The sequence below is a fragment of the Nicotiana sylvestris genome, chromosome 7 (genome assembly GCF_000393655.2).
Source record: "Nicotiana sylvestris chromosome 7, ASM39365v2, whole genome shotgun sequence".
NCBI classification, from domain to species: domain Eukaryota; kingdom Viridiplantae; phylum Streptophyta; class Magnoliopsida; order Solanales; family Solanaceae; genus Nicotiana; species Nicotiana sylvestris.
This window is the reverse complement of record NC_091063.1, coordinates 117,397,942-117,423,554: the sequence shown is the minus strand read 5'-3', so window position 1 is coordinate 117,423,554 and position 25,613 is coordinate 117,397,942. Positions and strand designations below refer to the sequence as shown.

At 38.2% G+C, this 25,613-nt stretch overlaps 1 protein-coding gene across 1 annotated transcript; it reads left to right on the top strand.

The window, feature by feature from the left end:
• Positions 1-4,858: 4,858 nt before the first annotated feature.
• LOC104215144 (probable anion transporter 4, chloroplastic) lies at positions 4,859-25,332 on the top strand. The gene is made up of 8 exons (XM_009764894.2): positions 4,859-5,374; positions 7,988-8,214; positions 8,354-8,720; positions 9,200-9,244; positions 9,321-9,467; positions 14,710-14,847; positions 14,936-14,969; positions 24,811-25,332. The coding sequence occupies exons 1-8, from the start codon at positions 4,979-4,981 to the stop codon at positions 24,993-24,995; spliced, it is 1,539 nt and encodes a 512-aa protein (XP_009763196.1). The 5' UTR covers positions 4,859-4,978; the 3' UTR covers positions 24,996-25,332.
• Positions 25,333-25,613: the final 281 nt, after the last annotated feature.

The following is a 25,613-nucleotide window of genomic DNA, read 5'->3' as shown; positions in this document are numbered from 1 at the left end:
AATATTTGCCCAGTTTTACACACGTTGGCCGGCCCTCGGGAGGTAATATATAGCTTTATGTTTCTGTCATTATTGATCAAAGACGAAACTGTTCTTCTGTGTTTGTGAAATATGGTTATCCCTAACCATTTATTGCTATTTGGAGTTGTAATCACAGGTAAATACGCGATTATAATTTAAATTGTTGGGCCCGTGCTATGCACGAGCAACACTCATCTAGTAGGTTTTAGAAAAAAGGATGAAAATAGTACCTTCTTACAATACTGGAGAGGATATGGACAATCTGATATACATCTTTGCAACCTCATTTTCATCCATTCAAATGCTCTCTTCTAGAGTATCCACGTAAGTGCCTAAGGTGTTTATGAAAATAACAATTAAAGAGATTGTTTTAAAAAATATAGTTACTTGTTGGATTTAGAAGTGTAGTACTAATTAGCAAATATTTTTTAAATTATTTTTTATTGTAAAATGATTTTGTTAACAATGGATTTCTTATATAAGCAGTATACCAAAGAGTAAAGAGCTCTCACAAAAATATGGTTCCTAATCACCAAATGTTCTATACAGACTGGAACCTCATGAGTGCACCAAACGAAACTAAAAGAGGATATTCCTCATATGTACGAAGTCAGTCTATATACAGCCAAAGACTTTCTTACCCCTCTTCATAGGACACACACAAGTGCAATTGGAGCAACATCTCATACCTTGTGTCTTCTTTTTTTTCTTTTTTGATAAGGTAAAATTTTATTAACAAAAGGTACCAAGATGGTGCAAAATTACAAACAACCAGCAGATATCACAACAGGGCAATTACATTCCTCCCAATTCCTCTAGAAAAATCATATACTATTCCATATTTTCCATAGCATACTTCCTACACCAGAAAAATAAATTTAATAAACAACTATTTTTAATCCAGGAAACATGCTGCCTTTCCCCTTCAGGGCAAATCTTGTTTCTTTCCAACCATATTGTCTAGAGCACACACAAAGGAATTGTTCTCCATACTATTTGTTGGCTTTTTGCTATTTTTGGTGTTTCCAAGTCTCCAACGGACTCCTGACATTAGAGGGCATAACCCAGTTGACACCATATATATTTAGGAAGAGTTACAACACTGTCTTGCCACTTTGCAATGAATGACTAGATGACTGACTGTTTCTGCGTCTTCACACATGTAACACCTGTTTCATAGAATAGTTGCTCTCTCCTGCAAGTTCTCCTGAGTTTAACAAGTTCCCTTTGCTGCGACCCACCAAAACAAGCTACTTTAATAGGTGCTTTGATCTCCATATTGCTTTCCATGGCTAATCTGATTGATAAAGCCCCTGTTGTTATTTTAGCAGACCGTAACAACTCCTGACGGTGAAAGTACCATCTTTGCTTGTTGCCTAGATTAGTGTGTCTTTCTTGTTGTCCTCCAATTTAACCATGTCTAGTAACTGCATCAATTTGAGCAAATACATCAACTTCCCAGTCATTAAGACCCATCCTGAGGGATCAACTGCCAACCTGTATTCGAGTAAAAGTCTGATACTCTTCCATTTTTTTTGTGGAGCAGCTATACAAAACAAGGAATTTTGATCTGAAACTTTCAATTCCTAACCATATATCAGATCTAAATTGGGTATTATTACCATTCCACAATTTCAACTTTACCAACTGACTCTATTCGTTCCATAAATTACTGATTGTGCACCAGACTCCCCCACTCCCTCTTTGCAGAAGAAAGCACTGAACGAGAAGCCTACATGTACTTCTACCATACTTGGCATCTATCAGTTGTTTCAATAATTTGTTTGCTATCATCATCAGCAACTTGTGCCTAAAGGCGAAACTATAATCTTAAAGGTAACTTGCCTTCCTATATGAGAACAACATCTTCATTAAAATTATTCAGAAACTTAGAGGAACAAATAGGAAGACAAATTACCTTTAACATTATAGTTTCACCAGTAGGCCCTTTAGCAACTCGTCTCAGGAGAAGAAGACAAAGAAAAAAAACATATCTTGCATCTTCTCCTCCTTCTCTACGCCCAACTATGCAGCGGTTCATTCACTATACCTGGAATCATCACTATACTCCAATCAACTAACAAACTGGATATAAATAGAAGTGGCTGTTCTATTGCCACTAGAAGACACGTATAAGTCTAAAGTCAACAATACCCTCAACTATAAATTTAATGACATTAAGCTCACACGTCGAAACTCTAGCTCAATATTCCATCGATAATGATCGAATTAAGCCAGCGATACCAAACCTTAGATCCAATTAGATGAACCAAAAATCCACTCATAGTGTACCCAATCAGGTGCCCGATTGAAGAACTCACTCCACACAAGCTTTGCATGTCACTGGCAAGAGAAAGATGGCTTATACTGTTCTCTGTGTCACAGGCATCAATAGTAACATCTGCTGCTGCCTGCACAACACTACCACCCATCAGGCACAACAAAGCAGATGCAAGTTGTAAGTTGTGGCCGAATGACATACTGAGCATGGCAAAAGCACCAAGAAAACCTAAAGAAAAAAGGGAGGCAAGTCAAAGAATTCTCTTCTGTCTGTTATTTGACAACTCGACATCTGAAATTGGATAAAGTAAATTCTTTAAACCAACTACCAAACAGCAAGATATTTCTACATTCTAGAAAAGATAATTAATCAGTCACTCAAAGATGACTCAATACTAAACTAATGGGGTCAATGATATGAATGCTCTATATCTATTCCACTTTATTTAGGATTTTTTTTGTTTCAATACCAAATAATATGTCTTTTCTATAGTACAGATACACCAAGAAATGCAATGTCATTTTTAGCAGAAGCACAACAACTTATAGAAATGTATATTTGCGATGATCACAATGAGCAATCAAATATTTTAGAATTCAAAACAGACATAAGCTGGTTTACAAAATAATGACAACAAATATCATCTTGCTCACCCTTTCGAATTTCCCTCTGTCTATGTGCATATCCAAAAGAAGCTACAATGAAAAGGTAAATCAGAGACAATGTCGTTGGATAACACCATACATATTCTTCCATCTCACAGTGACATCATCTTATTATTGCTAATGCATTGGTTCTAGAGGTAGACCAACTACTAGAGGTAGACCAACTACTGGAGAATTAAGTAAAGTATATAGCTTACATCCAGTATGAATAAGTCGAACTCTTGACAATTGCTGAACCACGATCAACTTGAAGAAATAGAAAATATTAGAATCAAAGTAGGTTGAATCCACAATCACTGAACAAAGTAGCTTGTCCTTGTCAAAAAATAACTGATATTTCTGCCATAAGTGGACCAGAACAATAGCTAGCGCGTGCTTTAAACTTATAATAGCATATTTAACCATAAATTTATGATATAAATTTAGTAATATAGAGCAAAGATTCCTAATTAAGTTCAATGATATTACTCATATACACTTAGGTTGTTCAATAGGTCATCACATAGACAATTAGGAATGATAAGTACAAGATCAAAGGCTCGAAATTACAATTCCAAATAAATAATTACTTCAACCCCCTCATTCTTCAAGCACCCACTACGCAAAAGAAGGGGCTAAAAGGGATTTAAAAAGGATAAACTTTACAGCTTTATTGTATTGCAGCAAATAGCCATAAAAGATAGCTAAACAAAATAGTAGGAAAAAAGATACACATGCATAATCAGTAAATCAAAAAATTTCATGTTTATAATTTAAGCACCTAATGTTCTTTTACTTAAACTGATGTTTATCTGACTATGTAGAGGCATTGCCTATTTATATATATATATATATATATATATATATATATATATATATATATATAAAATATTATATTATGTTATATTTGTATTTAACTAAAATAGTCAAATATAGAATAAAGTTATCATATACTATTGACATTTATTAACTTGCCACTTGGCTTAACCATAATGTCAATTATATATGGTAACTTTCTTGCTTTAATATATATAGATAGATATTCTATGTAATGGCACTATCATAGCCTATTTAGTCAAGCTTTTTCTTTTTTGCCAAAAATATTTTGTTGACCAAAAGTGCTCCCATCCTCTCCCTCTGCGTCACAAAGTTAAGGCGTTTGACCAAACTTTTAGAAGAGAAAAATACTTTTAAATAGAAGTAGAAATAGTTCTTGAGAAGTAGAAAATGTATTCTCCCCAAAAATACTTTTTTGAAAAACATTTGAGAAAAATACAAATAAAAAGAATACTGTATTCATTTTTACAACGAATACAATTAAGGCGAAATACATAAAAATAAAATATTTTTGTTGAGAGTTAAACTCAAGACCTCCGCTAACTAAGCGTTGTTGTTACTTTCGTTTCAGTTCCAAATAATTAATCTTTTATTTTATGGATTTGCTATACATAGCTATCAATGGTAAATTTTGCTGAAAAAGTATAGTTACGATTCGTAAATAGTATATGCTTGATGAGTATATTAACTATTCCCTCTATTTTAATTTATGTGAACCTATTTTCTTTTTGGTCCGTTTAAAAAAGAATGATCCATTTTTAAATTTGGTAACAATTTAGCTTAAACTTACAATTTTATACTTAATGAGAATCTTTTATAACCATACAAATATTCTGACCCCTTTTTAACTTGTTTAGGATTATAAATTCCAAAAGTTTTTCGTGGCCAGTTAAACAAGTTCAAATAAATTGAAAAGGAGTGGAGTATATAATAATCATCCTTATCATTAGTAGTACTCCTAGCAATTATCTAATCCGAAACGCTGAGCGACGGAGTCCGAAACGGCGTTTTCACGTTTGGTGCTTCTGGATGTATCTTCCAGTGTAGTAGTACTATCCAAGTTTAAACGGCCGCCGTTTTATCCACTCGTGTTAAATGCCTTCAACGATGTATCTTCCGTTTCCGTTTATATTTGTGATCGTCACACACCGGCGTCAATAGCACTGTGCCTCCGCTTTTTAGGACTAAATTAAAAATGAATTCTCCGGCGACTCTCCGATGTCACAGCCCTATTTCAACCTTCAGGAAACCTAATTACTCTGGCAGACGATTAGTATGCAACGTGAAGTTGCCTTCAAACTGCAAATTCTCGTCGAACCACAACTGTTTCAAATCGTTTACTGCTAACAGAAGCGAGTTTGCAGCTCATCAGAGTATTGGGTATTGGAGAATAGGAGGAGCGTCTTCAAATGATGCTCAATCAGTCGAAGAGAGCTTTGGGGAGTTCATCACATCGGAGAGAGTGAAAGTAGTGGCAATGTTAGGCTTGTCTTTGGCTTTATGTAACGCCGATCGAGTTGTTATGTCTGTCGCTATTGTTCCCCTATCCCTTTCTCATGGTTGGCGTCAATCTTTTGCTGGCGTGGTTCAGGTAAACTGAATTGATTTAGTTGTGACTTTTCTCATGAAACATAAGCATCCAATAAATGTAAATTCTTGGATAGATAACTAATACAAACCACCGACTGCAGTTAATTGGCTTTAGAATATGGAGTATACATTGAATTACTTATTCTCTGAAATGTCTAGTGTATAAACTAGCTAGTTCAAAATATTGGCTTTAGAAAATTGAGTCCGCAAGTCTATTGGCATAAGATGTTAGATGCAGCATTCTCTTGACTGAAAGAAAGAAAGAAAAAAGTCAACTAGGATATTCTGTCTACATTGGCATAGTGTCAGTGCTGACTTTCATATTTATTCGTCAACAATGCAAGTCAAAACCCAAGCTTAACAAAATTTAATCAAGTCAAGTGAGTCATCTTTTACTCTGCTACGTTTTTAAAGTCATTATATTGAGTCATTCATCTTTTACACTAATAACTGTTTCTTTGAAATATTAGATGGTGGATATGGTGTAAGAAGTTGGTTTGATTCATAAAGTCAACCTTTTCTTAGATCCTAGGTGACTACCTACTTGGAATGCAAGTCAGAACTGGTACTAAAGTATTGTCAAGGTGTAACATGTCGTATAAAATAATCTGATTTCATTAATTTTTAGATCCAAATTTAATGTTCTAAAAGAAACAAAAATTAATTTCTTTTGTTGTGGTCTGGCTCTTTCACGATCATCGTATTAGATTTGATCTAACATTTTATATTTTCTCTCTGCTTTCTTTTCTTTTGGGGGAGGGGGGGGGTGAGCGGGAGGAGGGATTAAATGTGACAAAATCTAAGGATACAAATTAGATATTCTAGCACATATCTGTTTGAACAATCTATGAATTGCTAATACAACATAAAACAATTGCCTTCCCCACGGCCACCTCACTGTATAAAGTCCGTGTTTGGGGGGGGGGATTTTTCTTAATTCCGTTTACAAGATCCAATGGCTTCCAAGGAACGACGCTCACATTAGGCAACCTGCATGTTATAAATGCCAAAAGCTTTTCATAGGCTTTTACGTAGAGAAGTGGGAAGACAACAACAACGATAACAACCCAGTATAATCCCACAAGTGGGGTCTGGGGAGGGTAATGTGTACGCAGACCTTACCCCTACCCTAGGATAGAGAGGCTATTTCCAATAGACCCTCGGCATCCTTCCCTCCAAGAACTCCCCACCTTGCTCTTGGGGTGACAGGAACTCACAACCTCTTGGTTGGAAGTGGAGGGTGCTTACCTTACATCCCAACCAATTGAATTCACTTATATTGAACAACTTCAACCTACATGTTATAAATGCGAAAAGAATTTTATAGACTTTTTGGTAGAAAAGTGGGAATACATCCCAACCAATTGAATTTGCCTGTATTAAAAATTGCTCAAAATTGTATTTGTTTCAATGCTCGTATTTTCTTGTGCGAAAATTTCAAAGCTAAACCTTTTTGTTCCAATTACCTCTTATGTTGGACTCCTACGGTATTTGGGTTGAATTTGGTTGTTGGAGTCTTCTTATTGTAAAATATTCCCGATAAATATGCATTTCTACCTTATCAAAAAAATAAAAATAAAAATAAATATGCATTTCTAGAATTCAGCCAAAGAACTAGATTTTCAGAGCTAGACGAGGATGTCACACACCGTATTGGGGTAGGATGAAGTGGAGGTAAGCATCTGGAGTATTGTGTGACAAGAGAGTGCCACTGATACTCAAAGGTAAGTTCTATAAAGCGGTGGTTAGGCCGGCCATGATGTATGGGGCTGAGTGTTGGCCGGTTAAGAAATCACATATCCAGAAGATGAAGGTAGCAAAAATGAGGATGTTGAGGTGGATGTGCGGGCATATTAGGATGGATAAGATTAGGAATGATGATATTTGGGAGAAGGTGTGTGTGGCTTTCATTGATGACAAGATGCGGGAAGCGAGACTTAGATGGTTCGGGCATGTTCAGAGGAGAAGCCCAGATGCTCCGGTAAGGAGGTGCGAACGGCTGGTTGTGGAGGGCACGAGAAGAGGTAGAGGGCGGCCTAAGAAGTATTGGGGGAAGTGATTAGGCAGGATATGGCGAGGCTTCAGATTTTCGAGGACATGACACTTGATAGGAGCATGTGGAGGTCGAGTATTAGGGTTGTAGGTTAGGAGGTAGTTGAGTCTTGCCTTATGCCATAACTTTGTGAGACTAGTTTGGTAGGGATACTATTTCGCTTTTCCTTTGTATCCTTCTTCTTGAGTTCATGTTGTTCCTATTTTTCATATTTTTTTTGTTACTGATATTGTCTTCTCTTGTCTTTTTGTCTTCTTGAGCCGAGGGTCTTTCGGAAACAGCCTCTCTATTCCTTCGGAGTAGGGGTAAGGTCTGCGTACACACTACCCTCCCCAGACCCCCACTAGTGGGATTTCACTGGGTCGTTGTTGTTGTTGTAACTAGATTTTCAGAGGTAATGACCTATTTCTGAATTCATGTGTTACTACAGAAGCTATAATAATACACGTACAAAGTCTGTAACTTATAACAAAAGAAGTAGTATGAATGATGTTACGATTTCTATTATGACCTTGCATTTGATAATCAATGTTTTGATTGATAAATAGTTACTAATGGCAGTCATCATTTCTCTGGGGATACTTGATCTCGCCAATAGCTGGGGGAACTCTGGTGGATTACTATGGAGGTAAGTTAGTCATGGCATGGGGTGTGGCTTTGTGGTCCATGGCCACACTTCTAACTCCTTGGGCAGCAGAAGCATCGTTATGGGCATTACTTGCCATGCGGATGCTGCTGGGTGTTGCAGAAGGGGTAGCTCTTCCTTGCATGAACAATATGATTGCAAGGTATTGAAGTCAAGAACCTGTTGAATTTATAATATGCTCTCTATGATATACTATTCAGTAGTAGTCTGTACAACTGAATGATCTGGTTTAACTTATTAATTATTATTTCTTTAAGATCCATTGGTGCTTTTCCTTGTAGATGGTTTCCTCCTACTGAGCGCTCGAGGGCTGTCGGACTTGCCATGGCTGGTTTTCAGCTTGGAAGTGCTATTGGGCTTACCCTTTCTCCTATTCTTATGTCACAAGGTGGTCTATTTGGACCATTTGTGATATTTGGCTTGTCCGGATTCCTATGGGTTTTGGTTTGGGTTTCTGCTACTTCTAGTACTCCTGAACAAAGTCGGCAGATATCCATTCATGAGTTGAGGTATATACAGAACAAGGGGCAGATCCGCTCTGTAGTTGAGGGTAAATCAAAGACAAGCAAAGGGATCCCTCCTTTCAGGCGTTTACTCTCCAAGCTACCGACATGGTCTATAATTGTTGCAAATGCCATGCATAGCTGGGTACATATATCTATTTCTAATAGTACAATTATCATTTTAACAATGCACCATTTTCTACTTTTATGTTTGCTTGTTTAACTTTATAGAGGTGCAAATCTACAGTGCCTTATCCAAGAAGTCCATATCTTAGTGGATCAAGAATCTATAAAGCACCATGGCATTAGGTGAAAAAATTGAGAACTAATTGTATTCTGAAGGAAGTTCTCTTTGTTTCAAATTATCGAGTTTCATAACTTGCTGTAAGGCACTTCCTGTATGTCTCCTCTTAGTGCAATATGTATCTATTGCACATCGGTTTCTAAATATCTGTCGAAGTCTTCTGATTTGCCAAACTTTAAAACTCTGCAGCAAGTGGCTCTTTGCTTATGCATGTTTCTATTGCCCCTCAACCATATCTAAGTTGAAATATATGTACTTTTTATATCTTATACTTCGTTTCTTGATTTATCAGTCTTGGTAAATTTTTTTGCTCGATGCAGGGATTCTTTGTTATACTATCATGGATGCCCATTTACTTTAAAACTGTGAGTACATCCTCTGATAGTCTTCAATATATTTTTTGTGATGATTGTAGTGATATAGCTGCTTCTGTCCTTATAGATATATCATGTTGATCTTAGACAAGCAGCATGGTTTAGTGCTGTTCCGTGGAGTATGATGGCATTGACTGGCTATTTTGCTGGTGTTCTGTCAGACATGATGATCCAAAGAGGCATAAGTGTGACCCTAACCCGGAAAGTTATGCAGGTATGTTTTCTCTCTATCCCTTGTTATTTTTTCCCTTTGGATCACCATTTTTGATAACAACACATTATTTGTGCTTTTCTCACCACGTTGAGCTAGTCTCCCCACTGCTTCAAATATCTGCTCCATATAGTAGAATAGGTGTTAACATCTCTGCGTCCCCCAGGCCCCAACACAATTTAAAGAGATAAAAGTAAGCAACAAGAATCATAACATCTTGCAAGTTCATCACAATTGTCTGTCACATTATGTTGAGCTTTGCAGGTGCTTAATTGTGGAAGCAAAGACATGTGAATTATTTTATATTTATGGTATATCCAAAAGGATAAATGGAAATTCTCTCTTGTCTCTTCATTTGGTAGTTAACAGGAATGGAGAGTTGGAATTAGCAGATTATATGTCTAAATTCAAAGCAATTTTAACCCTGAGTGCAGTCTCATGCACATTTAGAATAACCACCTAGGTTGGTGGGGATCAAGTATTTAACTGACAATGGAGATCTAATCACTTCATTACTACAAATTATATGGTAAAGCAATAGTTAGCTATTTCAGCATAGGCAATAGTTAGCTATTTTTTGTGATAGTCTTCAAATTATATGGAAGAGAGGTTTGAAGGAGAAGAAAAACCAGATATCTGGGAGAACCTGCTGAAATAGCTAACTATTGCCTATTAGCCATGCTGATAATTCTTTGGTTGTGCGTCTAATGTTAAGAGGAAGGAGCCATATAGAATACTATAGAGTTGCGGCTTTGAAGTCATGAGGCTTGCTGGCTCCAAAGAATATGCACTTTGTTGCTCTGAGCCAGAAATGATGGCGTTGCTTCTAATCAGTGCAGGCCTCTTTTTGAATGACCCAATCACATTGCAACAGATGAAACTATTTAGAATGGACCAAAATATTTTCAGACTTGCAAGTGACTCAACAGATAAAGAAAGGAAGTAAATCTAGAGCATGTAAGAAACGTGGAATTTGGTTTACCAATCAAACAAAAAGAGACATGGAAATTGGTGAAAATGACAATAGTCGAGCATAAAAGTGGTCCATATGCTGCTCTCGACGATTGGAAGTTTGTTTTATATGATAGTAGATGAGTTCTGAATCTTTGAGAATCTATATGTTGCACATTTTTGAAGTTGCAAAGATGGAATAAAATATCCAAAATAAAATAAAATAAAGTTGCAAACATGGAATATGTTGACAGTTAAGAATACCATAAAATCATCTTGATAAAAAAGAATACCAAAAGAGCTTGTGGAAGCAACCTCGAAGTATGCCTGTTGGCAGTGTAAAACATTTCTTTGAAATGGTGAAGGTAGATCGTTTGATGAAAAGTAAATGCACATCTAACTACTTAGAAACAATTCGAGTCAAATACTAAAGTAGGAGATTGGTTTGCGTTTCTGGCTTCTAATGGTTTGGTCCAAATAGTTTCAATTTGAATCCAACATGTTAAGTACATTGAATGTGCCACTTAAAGAATGAAAATTAGATTCGAAAGCTTAACTACTTACTACTCTCTCCGTTTCAGTTTATGTGAACCTATTTCTTTTTTGATCCGTTCCAAAAAGAATGACCCTTTTCTAAATTTGGAAACAATTTAGCTTAAACTTACAATTCTACCATTAATGAGAAGCTTTTATAACCACACAAATACTCTGAGCCCCTTTTTGACTTGTTTAGGACCACAAATTCCAAAAATCTTTATTTTTTCTTCCGTGCCTTGTCAAACAGGTTCACATAAATTGGAACGGAGGGAGTACAAATTAGAGCCTGTTTGGCCGAGCTTCTAGGAGGGCAAAAGAACTTTTTTTTTTGGGTCAAAAAATAACTTTTTTGGAAATTTGAGGTGTTTGGCCGAGACGAAGAAGTGCTTTTGAGCACAACTGAAGTAGTTTTTCTGCTTTTGCGAAGAAGATAGAAATCCTAGCTTCTTTCAAGAAGCAGAAGCTGGAAATTAATTTTTTCAAGACAAAAATATCTTTTCAACAACAACAACACACCAGTATTATCCCACACTGTGGATTCTGGGGAGGGTAGTGTGTGCGCAGACCTTACCCCTACCTTGTGAATATAGAGAGGTTGTTTCCAATAGACCCTCAGCTTAGGAAAGCATAAACACTACATTAATGAAAATATAGCCAAGAAGGGACCGTACCAAAAAGCCATATAAAAGCAGAATAAAACAAGAAGATAGTAAGGTGATCAACAATGAAAGAAAACAACGGTTAGTCACAAAATCCTACTACCAAGAGAAAGCGAGATTGCGTGTCAATACTACTATTATGAACACTCTAGACTACTTACTCTACTACCCTAATCCTCGACCTCCATACCTTCCTATCAAAGGTCATGTCCTCGGTCAGCTGAAGCTGCGCCATGTCTTGCTTAATTACGTCTCCCCACCTCGTCTTTGGCCTACCTCTACCTCTCCGTAAGCCCTCCAGTGTCAATCTCTCGCACCTCCTCACCGGGGCGTCTGTGCTCCTCCTCACATGACCAAACCACCTAAGCCGCGCTTCCCGCATCTTGTCCTCAATAAGGGCCACACCCACCTTGTCGCGAATAACCTCATTTCTGATCCTATCTAACCTGGTGTGCCTGTACATCCATCTTAACATCCTTATCTCTGCTACCTTCATCTTCTGGACATGAGCGATCTTGACTGGCCAACACTCACCCCTATACAATTTCGTTGGTCTGACCACCACTCTGTAGAACTTTACGCTTAAGTTTTGATGGCATCTTCTTGCCACACAAAACACCGGAAGCGAGTCTCCATTTCATCCATCCCGCCCCAATACGATGTGTAACATCTTCATCAATCTCCCCATCCCCCTGAATAATAGACCCAAGGTACATAAAACTTCCTCTCCTAGGGATGACTTGCGAGTCCAGCCTCACCTCCCCTTCCCCTCCCTGAGTCTCGCCACTGAACTTATACTCCAAGTATTCTGTCTTGGTCCTGCTCAACTTGACCAAATTATTATCCTTAAATCAAATTATCCCTCATTAATTTAAGCTTTTCCTTTTTCTTTTTTGTTTCTACCATCCTTTTCTTCTCTTTTTATTTCTACTGTATTGCTTGAAACAATTTGCTCGTAATTCTTAAATTTTATTTTATAAATTATACTACAACAACAACATACCCCCAGTGTATTCCCACAATGTGGGGTCTGGGGAAGGTAACAGACCTTACCTCTACCTTTTGGGTGTAGAGAGGCTGTTTCCGATGGACCTTCGGCTTAAGAAAACCATTGATTGGCATGATTTCAGGAAAATTGTTGATTAGCATGATTTCAAGAGATTTGCTTATATTTAGGAGATTTGATTTTATTTGATTTGCTTTGATAGCTAGACCGATTGTAAAGATTTATTCTATTTCCTTAATTAGCAGTAGGAGCTTTTTATAAATTGCCTTACTCATAGGATGTAAAGATGCACTGGAATACAAGAAGTCTTAATTGAGGAATAAAAACTATCAAGTGTTCACATAACATTCAAAATTTTAAAAAAAATCATTAAAAAATAGACTCAGAAATCAGAATAAGTAACAGAACTGTAATTGAGTTTGGGAAAATCATAAAATAAAAAAAACAATTATTGTTTGACAGATAATCATGAATTTCACTAATTCTTAAAAGGTAGTCCTATCAATTTACAAATAGACTTTAAAGAAGAGAAGGAACCAAAAGTTAATTTTGTGTAATTCCTACTTGCTAATATACAATGGACTACGTAGAAGACATTTATGACCTTGCAAGTTCAAACTATGACCCGAAAACAGCCTCTCTATCCTTTTCGGGGTAGGGGTAAGGTCTGCGTACACTCTACTCTCCCCAGACCCCACTAGTGGGATTTTACTGGGTATGTTGTTGTTCAAGTTCAAGCTATGCTGAACCTCCAACTCTTTCCATCTCAAGGGTAAACATGATGCTTGCTCGCTCATTGCCAAGCTTACCTACTTCTTATGTATAAAGGATATCAACTTCTATCTTCTTTCCATAAGGAATAGATGAGTACTGGCATTTCTTTCGGTAATTAGTAAACTGAATTCTGCCAAAAATGTCATTGTTGAAAGATTTTGGTAGATCATAAACACAAGTTATTAGACTATGATATACCTCAATGAATAAGCGTAACAGACAGAAAACTAATCACAAAATTTTGTGAAATGTGCTAGAATTGGAGTAACAAAAAGGCAAAATCTTAAATATTAAATATTAAATTGGGAATAAATAATAATCAGAGATACCATCTCTTCGTCTTGCATGTAGAATGCGGAGAAAACAAACTAAACACGAAAGAGAACAACTATATTCCAAAATTATAAAGAAGAGATTTCTTTGAGAATTGAGAGAAACAACTCTTCTGTGGCGAGCGGAAAAAAACAAGAGTACTCCAAAACAGAAGATGAAGAGAAAGACAAGTATGGTAATTAAGAGAGCGAGAGTGACTGTTAGAAAAGGAATTTAAGAAGAAGCACCTGTTGGCCTGTTGGGGGTTTTTCCCTTGACAGAGGATTGTAACCAATGGAATTTTAAAAGACTGGGGTGTTTGTTTATTTTTTCTAACAGAGGACTATATTTTCATCATTAAAAAGGCAAAGCTCTAAGAAAAGAGATAAATAGAAACCCTCACATTTGAGAGATGCCACATCAGATTTGTAATTTTGTATTGCCCTGCTATATATATTTGATATTATATGCATTTTCTGCACTTGAGTTTTATCCAACCTATAATGCATTTCATAATTTTTCACAGTTTATACATTTTTAAACTTTATTCTTCTAAAAGAACTAATATAAAAATTAAATGAGACTTGCATCTTGTCTCGCGGGAATGTCCATCCCCTTTATAGGAAAAATGGTTTCCGCCCTTGTGGCTCCACCTTTTAAACACCGGCTACTAAAAAATGGGGCTCACAGTTATTCCGAGGCACATCTCTTTACGTGTCAAAAGTTGAATATTTTCGAATAGCATGTTGACAGAAAATGACTGGTTAACCGAAGCCACTGGTTCCACAGGATTACTCAGGTCAAAATGTTAGCTGAAAGCAGCCCTACTCAGTAGAAACTGTTGATTCACCTCTTGATAAATGATTTTTGTTCAATGCTCAGTTAAAGCTTGTTGAATGTTATTGATTCAATGGAATATTCAAATTAACTTTTTTTTCTTTGTTTGGTTTTTGTGACACACCAAGTAAGACTATCATCTAACACAACTTTTCTTTTCCATTTGCAGTCAATTGGGTTTTTTGGCCCTGGTTTTGCCCTCATTGGTTTAACTATGGCACCAAGTCCCTCCATGGCATCTGCTTGGCTTACTTTAGCTGTAGGGCTGAAAGCATTTAGTCATTGTGGCTTCCTTGTCAACCTTCAGGTTAGAATGTAAAAATATATACTTTATGAATCAGTAAAGCAAAAGTTTTCATTTATGGAACTGATCTTCCATTTACATCCATTAACAGGAGATTTCACCACAATATTCTGGCGTTCTCCACGGTAATTCTTGTCCATTTACTCGTGCAATTTGTGCCAGTTACTCGAATGATCTTGCCCTGTCTCCTGAATTTAGTTACTTGTTCTTATGCAACTATTTATCTGGCACACACGAAACAGCATATTGTGGTTATTGTATAACGTGAGCTTATACTGGTTGAGAAATTGTTTTCACATTTGTTGTCTGTCTGCATCCGCTTCTCATGTGATAAATTAGATAATAACAATAAAAAATATAGTGGAATTTCAGAAGTGGGGTCTGGGCGGGTAGTGTATATGATGACCTTACTCCTACCTTGTGCAGGTAGAGAGACTGTTTCCGATAGACTCCCGGCTCAGGCCAGCATAGTCACAGCAATAAAGCAAAAGAAATATAATAATGAAAAAGTCATGGAAAAAGTAGTAACATGTAATATCCGAGCTCACTAGTGATATTGTCTGCTTTGGGCCTCAGCCCGTAGGGTTTTAAAACGCGTCATTAGGATCTAAGGCTTGTTTTACTATATACTCAACATCTCTCCCGTGTTTTGTCGATGTGGGATTCGCCTAGGATGTCACATATGACGTGTTTTAAAACACTACATGCCTAGGCTCAAAACGGACAATATCACTGGTGGGCTGAGCTATTACATAACAACGAGATCGTAACAAAGTCGAAGCAGAAGCAACATCAGATACTGATAGACATCCAAGAATAAGACAAAATAAGAGTAATATTAAAACTACCGCTAAGGACGGGAAACAAGCTCTACTACTTACTAACTTTCCACCCTAATTCTCGACCTCTACAACTTCCTATCAAGGATATGTCATCAGTAAGTCAAGTCTTGTCTAATCACCTCTCCCCAATACTTTTTCGGCCTCCCTCTACCTCTTCTCAGATCCCCCATATTCAACTGTCACACCTCCTCATTAGGGCGTCAGTGCACATCCTCCTCACATGTCTGAACTATATCAACCTCACTTCTCACATCTTCTTCTCCATGGGCCTCCCCACCTTTTCCCGAATATCTTCGTTCCTGAGCCTATCCCTCGTATGCCCATACATCCATCTCAACATCTTCATTTTTGCTACTTTTATTTTATGGACATGAGAATTCTTGACAAGCCAACATTCCGCCCCATACAACATAGTCGGTCTAACCACTACTTTATAGAACTTACCTTTAAGTTTTGGTGGAATTTTCTTATTGCACAAAACCGGATGCAAGCCTCCATTTCATCCATCCCGCTCCAATACGATGTGTGACATCTTCGTCAATCTCCTCGCTATTTTGGATTACTAACCCCAGGTACTTGAAACTTCCTCTCTTGGGGATGACATTTGTACCACGCCTCACTTCCACTTCAGTTTCTTGAGTTATTTCACTGAACTTGCACTCCATATACTCGGTTTTAGTCCTGCTCAACTTGAAGCCTTTGGACTCGAGGGTCTATCTCTAGACCTCCAACCTAACGTTAACTCCGCCTCGCGTCTCGTCTGTTAGCACAATGTCATTTGCAAATAACATGCACCGTGCTCCACCTGAATGTGTTGTGTCAATACATCCATCGCCAAGGCAAATATGAACGGGCTAAGAGTCGACCCCTGGTGCAACCCAATCACGACTGGGAAGTGTCCCGAGTCTCTTCCCACTAGCCTTACCTGGGTCTTAACTCCGTCATACATGTCCGTAATCGCCTTAATGTACGCTATAGGAACATCTCACGCCTCCAAGCACTTCTATAGAACTTCTCTTGGGACTTTGTTGTACGTTTTTTTCCAGATCAATGAACACCATATGCTAGTCCTTTTTTTCTATCCCTATACTGTTTCACCTATCTCCTTATAAGATGAATGGTTTCGGTAGTCGATTGCTCCAGCATGAAGCCGAACTGGTTTTTGAAAATAGACGCACTTCTCCTCACCCTCATCTCCACCACCCTCCCCTAGATTTTCATAGTGGCTTAGCAGCTTGATACCCCTATAATTGTTACAATTTTGAATATTATCCTTGTTCTTGTACAGCGGAATCATCTTACTCCACCTCAATTCCTTGCGCATTTTAGATGTCCTAAAAATGACATTCTCATATGATAAATAGTGAAACAAAACAGGAACATTTTGGAAGAGGTTACCAGGATAATAAAGAAAAACATGGCCAAGATCTTTCAAAGATCATTTTTCTTGGTCATTGTGCACCAGTCAGCCTTTATGTAAAATGCAACATGAGTCTATGAATGCATATGCATGAGAAAGACTCGAATTTTACATCAACCGATATCGTCAGAGTGTCCGACAAACTAAAAACTCGTTAGATTCTTACAAACCCGCATTACGCTACCAAGAGTGAAACATAGGAGGATGACTTTAGAGTGATGGATCCTAATCCACACGTAAACAGGATTGTAAATCCGAACATGATGTAACATGTTCTAACTAATATCTCAATAGGAACGAGGATCCACATGTCTTAACTGCATGGCTAAATCAATATACAAAAAACAATCTGCACGTACTAAATTTGCATCTCATAACCGACACGGATAACTCAATGTGCCATAACTACATCTATGTGTAAAACTCGCATGCAAATGATAATATGCATATGTCCTATGCATGACTAACAATTTAAACATGTACTCTGGCATACATATTAACTAATTTGTTAAACTAACATGTGAAGGATCCCTACAACATTATACTAGTATAAGAGCTTAGATAGTCATGCTACAACTAGTCATGATATACAATATTCAATCATGCTAAACTAGCATATGAGAGATGCCTATGGCATGATAATAGCATGTGAAGCTGCACAAAGAGTCATGAGACAAATTAATAGCCTGTTTGGCCAAGCTTCGAAAATTAGCTTATCTTGAGAAATGCTTTTTCTCAAAAGTGCTTTTCTCAAAAGTACTTTTGGTGAGAAGCAGTTTGTGTTTAGTTAATTAATTTGAAAATCACTTCTAAGCAGCAATTAGTGTTTGACCAATCTTTTAAAAAGTGATTTTAAGTGTATTTTTCTCAAAAGTGCTTTTCAAAAAAGTGCTTTTGGGAAGAAGTTACTTTTTTGTGCTTCTCCAAAGTTGCTTTTGCTTGTCCTCAAAAGCATTTTTTCTTCCAAAAACTTGGCCAAACACTTCAACTTTGAAAATAAAGCATTTTTTGAAAAAAAGTGCTTCTAGGTTTGGAGAAGCTTGGCCAAACAAGCTATAAGTAAGTAATAGGTATAGCATACAAAGCTTATTATTCTACCCAAACATGGAATCACATGATGTTCACATATACGCTTGTCACCTCTTATATATATCACCCCCAAACACGTAGCCCGTAGAAAACAAGATAATTTGGGAAAATTCCCTCATTGAGTTCAAAATCTCAACTTACCTCGGTCCAAGCAATCTACTTCTCAAGAACACCCTTGCCTCAGTTCAAATCCGCCAAACTACCTCGATCTAGTCATAAGAGTGTTTAAGGATGTCAACAAAGCTATTCGGCTCACTAAATCGATCAAAATCTAAGGTTTAAGTCAAAAGTCAACTCAAAGTTAAACGTGAGCCCACAGGAGAATTCATTCTTGAAGATCAAATCAGACTGCATTTGTTGATATCCTTTTGGTGTAAACAGTATTGGATAGATGATAGTGAAACCCTACTAGAATTCATAGTCTTTTGTATGACAGAGGGTTTTCTTTTTTTTGTTATTTTTTGGGATGTAATCACAACACTCTCTTAGTGCTGATTTTTTATATCTATATAATACCTTACTATTTCAAAAAAATAAAAAAATCAAATCTTGTTGACCATAACCTCATGAGTCCAAATCTATGGTTCGATTTTCAATCTAAGGTCGTTTAGGCATTCAAATCATCATTTAGATGATTTTAGGTTTTCTTTAAAATTTCACTTGTGCCAGCCCCGACCTTGGGGAGCGGAACCGGTGCTCAACTGAGATATCCTAGTCAAGCAAGCCGAATTGATGCCTACTATCAACCTTACCCATGAATGATTCAAGGATAAACAACAAGAGTAAGACAATCGAGAGGATATAAATGTACAACACAAAATTTTCATTACTTAAAGGAGCTTCATTGATAATTACCAAAATATTATAGGTCCATAGTTAGAAGTGGAAACATCCGACAAAACGACATTTTTAGTTTGTTTTTCCCCATACAAGACCGGTCCACAATATGTCTACGAAGCCTCTAAATAAACATGGGTATAGTATGGAAGTGCCAGTGACAATGCCCCGACTATGCCTCAAAACATAATGTACCAGAAATCGAAACAACATAAGACTCCGGTGTGGAGTAGGGCTCACCAAGTCAGCTGAGAAAATGGTACACCTATCAAGAACCTGTGCCACTTGTTGAGGAACCACCTGCATCTATTAAAGATATAGCGTCCTCGACAAAAGGGACGTTAGTACATATGGAATAGTACTTGTATGTAAAGCTAAGTACCCTCACATGGAATGGAATGCCAATGTAAGAAGAGAGAAATACGGAAGCATAAGAAAATCAATAATATTTAAATGCCAAGTTAAGACATAATCAATTTTCATATAAGCATTAACATGTTTGGTTGAGAGTTCATTAGTTACCGATACACCACCATGCACGTGGCATGCAGTCCGATCTCGACCCGATCGGCTGTGCCGTCTCTCCACAATGTCGTGTGGGTCGATATGGTCTTTGCTAGTAATCAATTTATCACAATCAAGGGGAAATAATCTCAACATAATACAAAAGGAGATATGTCCCTCAATCATCTCCTACACTGGTACATGTAGTTTCGGGCTTGGGCCTTTATAACTCACCCTTACTCGGTGACCTAACAATACTCCCAAAAAACATTTCTATATAAAAGAAATACATTCATCTCCTAGCCTTTCATAGAATTTTTTCATTTCATTGGCACTCTTAGGGCATACATGATAATCTTCATTCTTGGCGCAATGTCCACATATCAATTGCTTTCTTTCATTTGACAACATATGCATTGAGTAATTGAAAATCATAGAGATGCATAACTTCATGTTCATGTGCATTTTAAAACTAATGAGGTTGAAACATTTTGAAGGAATAGAGTGGCATTAGCAATACGAAATATGTAGAGCCTCATGAGCATTTGGTAATTCAATCTTTAAAGCATTTCAAATACGTAGTTTCGTAGCATAAAAGTCATGACTTGGGAAGGAACACATGGATAGTATATAGTTACTTGTCTCCCATAATCATGTTCTAGTAATTTGGAAGCTAAGGCATGAAGCATGTGGAAATCATACATTGGAAGATTATGGAGACCTCATAGAAATCGATTCTATGGGAAGGAGCTTAGCCGAACATACCTTGATTAAGCTTTCATTAGGATCACTACAACGTTCCACGGCTCTTAGCAACTTCAATCTATAGCAACATAATAATATTGAGCCGTTATTAGGAAGGTGTTTATAGCTTAGGTCATATAGGAATTTCATCAAACACATACTGTGCATTCTTGACTACAACTCCCTACTATGGGATATCTTCACCCCACAAGTAATCCCCAAGTCAACAATTCATCCATAACAACCCCACACCACCTTCGTCGGCACATGCATCACCAACGACTTACTCCCAACTCAAGAATCACACCTCCCACTCTTCACATATACTCAAATTCGAAATTAAGGGCTTGTGGCTTTCAATCACCATCCCATAAGCCCCAACAAAAAATCATACTTATAGATTCATTATAGAACATTGCATTTGAGCTAAGGATAAAGTGTTACCTGTTTAGTAGAAGACCTTGTGAGTTTGCCCTCTTGAATCCCCAAGATTTGGGCAAGAATTTGAAGTGTAGAAGTGTTAGACCTTCTTCCTCTTTCTCTCAATATCAGATTATGCCTTCTAAAATAACCCCCTAAGGCCTTGTATCAAAATAAAGTCGGATTAGAAAATATTCAAATAACCCCCGATGTCAAATCCGTGATCGCGGAATGCGCTGCAGAAAGGTTATGCGGTCCGCGAGATGGGCCTCCAAATCTGGGTTGGGTCTGGTCAGGTCCGCTACGGATCCACAATCAACAGAACGATTCTGCGGTCGCATATTGGACCGCAAAGTCTCCTTCCAAAAATTTTCATCCGCGGAATGACTATGCGGTCCGCATAACCCACTGCGAAATGACCCTCAGAATTAAGTTGCTTATGACTCGTTCCGCGATGGTTCTGCGGTCAGCGGAACCGATCCGTGGTCCGTATAATTGACCGTAGAATCGCCATTTTCTGCAAATTCTTCTACCTACATCACGATGCATTGCACAGTCCATAAATCTGTACCGCAGCGAGCTACAACCTTCCGAATTCATTTGCTTGACGTTTGGCACTGTGAAACCTTATATCCTTGGCGAACTTTTACGTGGCGTTACAATTTGCTTTCACTTTTAATTCATGCTTCCAAGACAAATTTGATGATAGATTCATGATATAATTATAGATTCGAGTTACAATCACTTATCCCAACATTGTAAATGAAAAGCGCTTCAAGAATCGCCTCTACTCGAGCTCTCAAACTCCAAAAATGATGAAATAAGCTCAAAACATGAAATGAGGTTATTTATATCTATGTTGTGCCTACTCTCCAAAATGTTGTCATACCAATGTTGAATCCTCCAAAACTGCACTACTTTTGGAGTATTTGACACAAACCTGACAACATTTTTGGAGAGTCCGAGTAACATAAATTTATACAAAAGGGCAAAATTTGCAGACAAAATAACCTATTGTGCTGCGTTACGTGATGTGCCAGATATGCACTTGTTTTTCACTTAGAACCTTCCCCTAACGCCAAATCTCACCCTCCCCCCTCCCTCAACCCCTCGAAACCATCCGACAAGTTCAAATACCCTATATGGACTTGTCTAAAGGCTCGAAACCTGAAGTGAAGTGCTACAAACCAATACAATGACTCAAAGGGGGTAAGTGTAGTAAAGAAGCCCGTAGAGTTAGTGAAGATTCTCCATAAGAGCAAGGTCAATATAGCTTGTATGCATGAGACTAGATGGGTGGGGAATAAGGAACATGATGTAGATAGGTTTAAGCTTTGGTACCCTGGACGCGTGGGTGGCAAGAACGTGATAAGTATTTTTGTTAATAGGGATCTTCGGGAGCTAGTGGTGGAGGTTAGGAGGGTGAACGATAGGTTGATGGACATTAAGCTAGTTGTTGGGTTTTTTACTCTAAACATGATTAGTGCACCCGCACCTCAATTGGGCTTGGACGAGGAGGTCAAAAGGCGTTTTTGGGAAGATTTTGATGAGGTTGTGCGTGGTATTCCGCACAATGAGAAGTTTTTCATTAGAGGAGATTTCAATGGCCACATTGGGGCAACGTCTGGGGTTACGATGACGTGCATGGCGGTTTCGGTTTCGGAGTTAGAAACGGAGGTGGTACGTTCCTACTCGATTTTGCTAAGGCTTTTGATTTGGTGATAACTGTAGTTTCCTGAAGAATGAGGAGCACTTGGTCACCTTTAGAGTTCGGTGGCCAGGACCCAAATTGATACTCTACTCTTCAGGAAGTTTGATAAAGGCCTGTGTGCGAACTGTAAGGTCATCCTGAGTGAGAACCTCACGACTCAGCATAGGCTTTTGGTCATGGACTTGGAGATTATGAGGAAGCGAAGAAAGAAGGTTGTGATTGGTCTACCTTGGATCGAGTGGGGAGCCTTGACTAAAGGCAGAGCACAGGAGTTGGGAGATAAGTTGCTGGCTATGGGATTATGTAGGATTAGGGACGCGAGTAGCATGTGGACCGCGACTGCGAATTGCATTAGGGAGGCTGCTAGAGAGGTTTTGGGGGTCTCGAAGGGATCTACGGTGGCCGTAAAGGGGATTGCTGGTGGAGTACTGAGGTTCAAGGTAAAGTGGAGGCCAAGAAAGCATCATACTTGAAGTTCTGGAGAGCGTGGACGAGGAGGCGAAGAGGACTAATAGGGAGCGGTATATGATGGCCAAGAAGGAAGCGAATTTAGCAGTTACTGCGGCCAAGACCACTGCCTTTGAACGCTTGTATGAAGAACTCAGAGGTAGAGGAGGAGATAAGAAGTTGTACATGCTAGCCAAGGTGCGAGAAAGGAAGGCCGTGACCTGGACCAAGTGAAGTGCATCAAGGACGAGGACGACAGAGTTTTGTTGGATGAGGCACTTATTCGACGTAGATGGCAGACTTACTTCCATAAACTCTTGAACAAAGAGGGGGATAGTAACATTGAGCTAGGCGACTTAGAACACTCTAAATGTCGTCGGGACTTTGGGTATTGTAGGCGTATAAGAGCCGAGGAGATCGAGGGGGTTATGCGTAAGATGAGCAGGGGGAGAGCGACCAGTTTTGACGAGATTCCGGTGGTATTTTGGAAGAGCGTGGGTAGGGGGGCTTGGAGTGGCTATCTAGGTTATTTAATGTCATTTTTAAGACGAAGAAGATGCCCGAAGAATGGAGATGGAGTACGATGGTCCCTCTGTATAAGAACAAGGGTGATATCCAAAGTTGCAATGATATCCAAAGTTGCAACAACTACCGGGCATCAAGTTACTAAGTCATACTATGAAAGTTTGGGAGAGGGTGGTGGAGGTTGAGAAGGATATATTAGGGACAAGGTGGACGTGGCCCTTGTGGAGGACAAAATGCGGGAGGCGAGATTTAGATGGTTCAGGCATGTGAAGCAAAGAGGCACGGTTGCTCCAGTAAGAAGGTGTGAGAGGTTGGCCCTGGAGGGCCGAAGGAGAGGTAGAGGTAGGCCATACAAGTATTAGGGAGAGGTGGTTAGGCAAGATATGGTGTTGCTCCAGTTCACTTAGGACATGACCATGGATATGAAGGTGTGGAGGTTGAGAATTAAGGTAAGGGTTAGGATAGGTCACCTAGCGTTGTCCTTGTCTGTGACAGTAGCTTTAGTACATAAGTTAGTGTTATTTATGTATTTTCGTATTCTTTGACTTCTGTGATTACTTGTCGTTGCTTTCGCTCCGGCCTTCTGATTGCAGTACTCAGTTTTAGTTTTGTATCTTTGTATTTTTGCTTCGGTTTCTAATTGATGTGCTTGCTGCTGCTCTCCCTTTTATCTTTCCTAAGCCGAGGATCTCCCGGAAACAACGTCTCTGCCTTCTTGAAGGTAGGGTAAAGGTCTGTGTACATACTACCCTCCCCCAGACCCCACTTGTGGGATTACACTGAGTATGTTGTTGTTGTTAAAATCCCAATTTTCATGCGGTAGTGGCGAAATATTTCTGAGCCCAAGGCCCCTTGGGTTCTAATCCGAACATACATACTAGTCCAAGTACATCATATAAACTAATGCTTTAAAACATGAACCAAAGCGATATTACTACATTCGAGGGTAAGGTTCTACTTAAGCTCTTTAAACTTTCAAATTGCATGATAAGGTTTCAGATCTTCCCCAAGCCCTTCGGGGTTTAGACCACCCATGTTGGAAGTCATAAAACATCATACTAAATTACTCAAGGTGTCAAAGCAAAGAAAGGATGCTAGAACTCAAATCGACCGGTTGGGCCGTTACAGTCTCCGAGATAGTGTATTATTGAATTAACTAAAACTCTACCTCATGGTATACGAGTCAGAGTGCCGGTTTACCGAGTAAATTGGCCTAGTTTTTTTTTTGTTTTTTTTTTTGTATTGAGCTGATGTTAGTATTAACATATTGGGTTTTTGGTATGTTCAAACATGCATGCTTGCCCACGAAAGCAATTTGTGTTGTAGAAAATCGCATGTTGTGTTAGCAGCTCAAGTGCGGACTAGACAACGGCTGTATGCATATATCTTGTTTATGAGCTAACCAGATTATTTTTTCCGCTGTATAGGTCTATCAAACACTGCTGGTACTTTTGCTGCGATAATTGGAACTGTTGGTGCTGGATTCTTTGTTGAACTGGTGGGATCATTCAAGGGATTTTTGCTGCTTACTGCATTCATGTATTTTTCTGCTGCCGTCTTCTGGAATATATTTTCTACAGGGTTGAGAGTAAACTTTGATGATTCCACTTAGATTGGATTTTTGTCTTGTTTTTTTTTTTTTGGTTGGGTGGTTTCCTTTCTTGTTTACTTCATCAGTGTAAAAGGATGGATAGGTTTATAGGTTATAGTGTTTCATTCTCAAACGAGGGAATGTAAGTACCATTGTCCCAGTTTCTTTCTTCGCTATAAGAAGTGCCAAACAATGTAAATACCAGTCAAGTTGGAGTGAGAGGCACTGCGCCACAGTAGCTAAGCAAAAACCTTTCAGAGTTTTTTGCTATTGCTGTTTTTATTTTTAACAAGTTCCTGTAGCCTTTCTGTATAAGTCAATATTAACACGCTTAGAGTTTCTGATATGTTTAACTTCATTGGTACCTGTCTCTTTGATCCTTAAATGGTTGGTTATATGGGCACGTCTAATATCAAAGTTTCGCTAATTCTGCCGTTTTAAAATGAATACATTTTAAGTTACACGTCAAAATAACATGTATTCAGATCAAGCCCAGCTATGCTATATAAAAAGGATTAAATGGTCGCTACAAATATAACATGGCTTATGAGTCTAAGGTCGAATCTCACCGAAAATTAACGTATCCGTCACAAATTTTACTATCGCTAAGAAGTCAAGTAAACCAATTTTCCGGATTAT

Excerpts from the sequence above, each read along its gene's own strand:
- LOC104215144 (XM_009764894.2), top strand. The coding sequence starts at position 4,979 with ATGAATTCTCCGGCGACTCTCCGATGTCACAGCCCTATTTCAACCTTC. Across the intron at positions 5,375-7,987 it reads CTTTTGCTGGCGTGGTTCAG|TCATCATTTCTCTGGGGATA; the intron begins GTAAACTGAATT and ends TACTAATGGCAG. Across the intron at positions 9,245-9,320 it reads TGCCCATTTACTTTAAAACT|ATATATCATGTTGATCTTAG; the intron begins GTGAGTACATCC and ends CTGTCCTTATAG.